The sequence below is a fragment of the Physeter macrocephalus genome, chromosome 6 (genome assembly GCF_002837175.3).
Source record: "Physeter macrocephalus isolate SW-GA chromosome 6, ASM283717v5, whole genome shotgun sequence".
NCBI lineage: Eukaryota > Metazoa > Chordata > Mammalia > Artiodactyla > Physeteridae > Physeter > Physeter macrocephalus.
Window position 1 is genome coordinate 35,216,297 of NC_041219.1, and position 5,040 is coordinate 35,221,336.

Consider the following 5,040-nt stretch of genomic DNA (forward strand, 5'->3'; position numbering starts at 1 on the left):
AGGCCCGCATACCACAAAAAAAAAAAAAAAAAAAAAAAAGACACATGTACCCCAGTGTTCATTGCAGCACTATTTACAATAGCCAGGTCATGGAAGCAACCTAAATGCCCATCAACAGAGGAATGGATAAAGAAGTTGTGGTACATATATACAATGGAATGTTACTCAGCCATAAAAAGGAACGAAATTGGGTCATTTGTTGAGACGTGGATGGATGTAGAGACTGTCATACAGAGTGAAGTAAGTCAGAAAGGGAAAAACAAAAATTGTGTATTAACACATGTATGTGGAACCTAGAAAAATGGTACAGATGAACTGGTTTGCAGGACAGAAATTGAGACACAGATGTAGAGAAGAAACGTATGGACACCAAGGGGGAAGGGGTGTGTGTGTGATGAATTGGGCCATTGGGATTGACATGTATACACTAATGTGTATAAAATGGATGACTAATAGGAACCTGCTGTATAAAAAAATAAAATTAAATTAAAATAAAATAAAAATATGTTATGTTAAACGTCTAGAACATGCCTACTTCCAAGTCAAATGCTCCAATAAGTTAAAGCATTTGATGAATCACTTTCTTCATTTTCTGGAAACATTGCTAAGGCAGATTCTCCCATAAGTCCCATGCTCTACAGATTGCAATTTTTTTTGGCCTCACAGCGAGGCTTGTGGGATCTTAGTTCCTCAAGCAGGGATTGAACCGCAGCCCTTGGCAGTGAAAGCGTGGAGTCCTAACCACTGGACCTCCAGCGAATTCCCCAGATTGCACTTTAAAAAATATATTTGATTACTGCTCTCAAATACTTGTATACCTACTTCTTAGACTTAATAATATAGTTTATATGTGCATCTAATATTTTTTCTGTCCTATTTGAAAGTTAAATTGCTGACATCATGACACTTAATCCCTAAAATTCTTCAGCATATCACAATACCATTATTATATATAAGAAAACTGAAGTATTCCCTAATATCATTCATTTACTATTTTCCCTATTCAGATTTCTCCGTTTGTCCCTGCAATGGGTTTTATGTCTCTTTAGACTCTTTTAGAATTCTCCTCAGGTTTTTTTTTCTCTTGTTATTTATCTGTTGAGTTCCTATTGGTATTATTTAACTTGTTCCTCTATTTCCAATAAACTGGAAACATCTAAAAACTTGCTTAGACTGAGCAATGTAATCTATGAAATACTTCATAACTGATGCTGAGTATTTCATTTTGTATCACACTAGGAGACACAAACTCAAGTTGTCCTGAATTTGTGAGGTCTTTCCAATATAAAGATGTAGTTTTTCTTTTGCTGTCAAAAAAGATCTAGTGATACTCTGACTCTGTAAACATCCTGTTTCCCAACAACCTTTCACTGAATGGTTTTGAGCATGCACTGATGATCCTTGTCTGAATCAGTTATTTCTTTAGAGTTTGCACAATGGTTACTTTCCAACTCTATCATGTCTTTACACCAATTTGCTGCCATTTCTCAGTAAAGAAGAGCTTTATCTTATTAACTGGGATGAAGTACAGTTCCCTAAAAATGGCAGGGTCACTACTTAATTCTTTCTCTTTAATTACCAGTTTAGGAGTTAGTGTAATAGTTACTTACAGGAAGAAAATTAGATGTTTTTATTTCTGTTTATGTTTCTCTTTTTATGTGTGTTTACATTACTATGGACTCATGGATTTTTATTTATTCAGAGTTTTAAAATCAATTAGTCATTAATCTTTGATGCTAAAATGTAGGGGTCCCCTTCAATCTGGCTTCTGTATCTTTTTTACATGCCCTAATAGACTTTTTTTTTTTTTTTTTTTTTTGTAGTATGCGGGCCTCCCTCTGTTATGGCCTCTCCCGTTGCGGAGCACGGGCTCCGGACGCGCAGGCTCAGCGGCCACGGCTCACGGGCCCAGCCGCTCTGCGGCACGTGGGATCCTCCCAGACCGGGGCACGAACCTGGCTCCCCTGCATCGGCAGGCGGACGCGCAACCACTGCGCCACCAGGGAAGCCCCTAATAGACTTTTGAGCACTTCCCTCTTTTCTGGTACAAGTATCCCAAGCCCACCTTTGGTTGTTTCCTGCTTAGGCATGGTTTCTTTTAGTGATTGTAACTATTTTCTGTTGCTTTACATTCATTTATTGCTTACATTCTCATTGTTTGTTTTTCCTACATTGACAAGATGTTTACCAAATTGTGTGGTCTTTTCTCAGTGATACTTAAGGAGTACACTCTTTTTTTTTTCTTCTTAGGAATACATTCTTATAGGCTACAGGGAGGAAACAATAATTGTTATAGTGCCTTTTATTTAAGAGGAATGAACTAATTTGTACATTTAAAATGACCTAAATAACCAGGAATGAGGACCTGCCCATTCCTATGGAAAATCCTTATAAGGAGCCTCATAGAAAATGTATCTTGTGTGGAAAATGGGTAGATTATGAGAATGTACAGCTTTTTTCTCAGTTTGTTTCTCCACTTATTAGATGAATTTATGGAAGGGACATAGTAGGTCTTTGTGGAAGAAACAAAAAGAAATTACAGAATTAATTAAGAGAGCTCAAATAATGGGATTTATGCCAGTTACATTTATTTATTTATTATTTTATTTTTGGCTGCGTTGGGTCTTCGTTGCTGGGCGTGGGCTTTCTCTAGTTGCAGAGAGCGGGGGCTACTCTTCATTGTGGTGCACGGGCTTCTCATTGAGGTGGCTTCTCATTGTGGAGCATGGGCTCTAGGCGTGCGGGCTTCAATAGTTGTGGCACGTGGGCTCAGTAGTTGTGGCTCACGGGCTCTAGAGCGCAGGCTCAGTAGTTGTGGCGCACGGGCTTAGTTGCTCCTCGGCATGTGGGATCTTCCTGGACCAGGGATGAAACCCGTGTCTCCTGCATTGGTAGGCGGATTCTTAACCACTGTGCCACCAGGGAAGTCCCCAGTTACATATTGATATAAGGATCCTGCATATCTCAAACACCCTAATGTTTGTAACATCAAATACTGGCAGTAAATTATATAAAGTTGTCATCAATATACTTATTTTATGATAAAAAAATCTTAAAGGGATAGCCATGAAAAAGAATTATAGTATATAGAAACTGAGGAGTCCTCATTGTAAGCATATCGTTTTCTCATTTAAAAAACAATGGTAGTTTCGTGGTGTTAATCCTCTACTTTTTATCTTTTGCCGCCTTGGATTATATTTTCTAAGAGAATTTTATCTACCAGTTAGCTGATGGATTAGATTTTATGAGGACTATTAAAATAGCAGCTATCCTCTCAACCATTTTTCTGTTACTTGCAGACTTCTGATTTTTCTTTTGCAAAGTATTTTATTTCTATTAAAATTCCAAACTGACTTTTTGGGCTACAGTCTTAAAAAGATACATTTTGATCACCAAATGCTTACTAATGTCGCACCAGTTCCTCAAGTAGATGAATGAAATGGACTGGAGAACCAATATTTTTGTTTCCTTATTTTATTTTACTTTATTTTATTTTTCCCTGAGGTACTAAACTGTTGCTTTAGAAATTCTGAAGTAATGAAGGGAAAAACAGAATAAAGGCTCCCAAAGAAAATAATCAGTTAAATTAAAAAATTCTACGAGTATATTAGTTCTAGTCCAATCTTTTTGTTCCTTATATGTAAGGATTTATGTGTTGACAAATAAAAACAATACTTGCATAAATTTTAATATCAATTCAGAAAAACTGACTTTATTCAAATTGAGATTGAACATACACATTTCAGTAATAGTTAAGGGTTAGGAAAAGCAACTTGAAGTTGTCAAAAAGCTTAAATAAAATTGTTCAACTTCTAAACAAAGATTGCAAATATTTTGTGGTATGGATAGAATCAGTTTATTAAACAGATAAATGGAACAGTATCTTTATTTTTGGTATCTGGGTAAAAGCTTCAGTCTTGTGGATTTTTTCAATTTAAGCCCTTGCTTCTGGACATCATAACTGTACTTATGTGGAATGCTTTTCCAGAGAGCCTCTTTAAAACCCACTTGCAAATACAAGAGCAGGGAAACCATAACTGCCATGTTATCTGACCATAATGATAGGGATAGATTTCCAATTGCAGCCATGAGTTAAAAGAAACACTCTAACTGTGAGGACTCCAAGATGTTTTTCCCTGATGTTTGCCTAACATCACAGATCAGAAGGACAGAATTTGCCAGCCTTTAAGAACAAGTTGTAGATGTGGGAGTTTAAGCCCTGGTCTTGTACCCAATAAGGATCAGACATATACATTATTAGTAAACTCTCATTATTTTTGGACAGCAGAAGCACAGTGAAACAGAGATTGCATGAAATTAAATGTAGAAAGAGTAAAGGAATTTCTGATTACAATGTGAATATCTCTTTCCTCTGCTTTGATTTTTGGGAAATTGTGTCACGCTTCCTGTATGTTTTAGACAGACTATTGCACTGTGAGGTTAAAATGGAAACTTTGTATTATAGATTCACATGAAGTATTATGATTTACTGTGAAAGGAAAGATAAAAGGACTTTTGAAATAAAGCAGAAAACTATGTTATACCTTACTGTATAAAATTTTAGGACAGATCTTTTTTTTAAAAATATATGTGAAAGCACTTTAAATATGAAAAGTAACCTCCTACTACTATTAATAATAATAGTAATAACAATAACAACAATAATACTTAATATTAGCAGTAGTATGTTCTACCGTATAAAATAATCTTCCAGTTTCAGGAGTAGTATGAGGCTAAGTTGAGTCCCCAGAGAGTAATATACTACTTATTTAAAGAAGAAAAAACAACTTTTAAAAAATGCTGAAAAACATTTCATTTATTACTGTCTGATTCTCTAGCATTAATGGTAACATAGGGTTCTTAAAGATTTTTGTGCCTCCCCAAGTATTCAACTAACTACTAGAAGACTCTCTTCTTTCTTTCTTTCTTCCTTTCTTTCTTTCTCTTTCTTTCTTTCTGTCTCTTTCTTTCTTTCTTTCCTTCCTTCTCTTTCTTTCTTTCTTTCTTTCTTTCTTTTTTCCTTCCTTACTTCCTTCCTTT

The 5,040-nt window shown here is 35.6% G+C and overlaps 1 protein-coding gene across 7 annotated transcripts in view; it reads left to right on the forward strand.

Moving 5' to 3' along the window:
- PARPBP (PARP1 binding protein) overlaps positions 1 to 5,040 on the forward strand; it is an 89,131-nt gene that overhangs the window by 36,869 nt on the left and 47,222 nt on the right. Inside the window, exon 6 of one of the 7 annotated variants that reach the window (XM_055085266.1) lies at positions 1,824 to 2,015. The exons of the other annotated variants lie outside the window; for them this stretch is intronic. Coding sequence (XP_054941241.1) covers positions 1,824 to 2,015 — 192 coding nt within the window. Of the gene's footprint in view, positions 1 to 1,823; positions 2,016 to 5,040 lie in introns of those variants that run through there. 7 annotated transcript variants of the gene reach the window in all.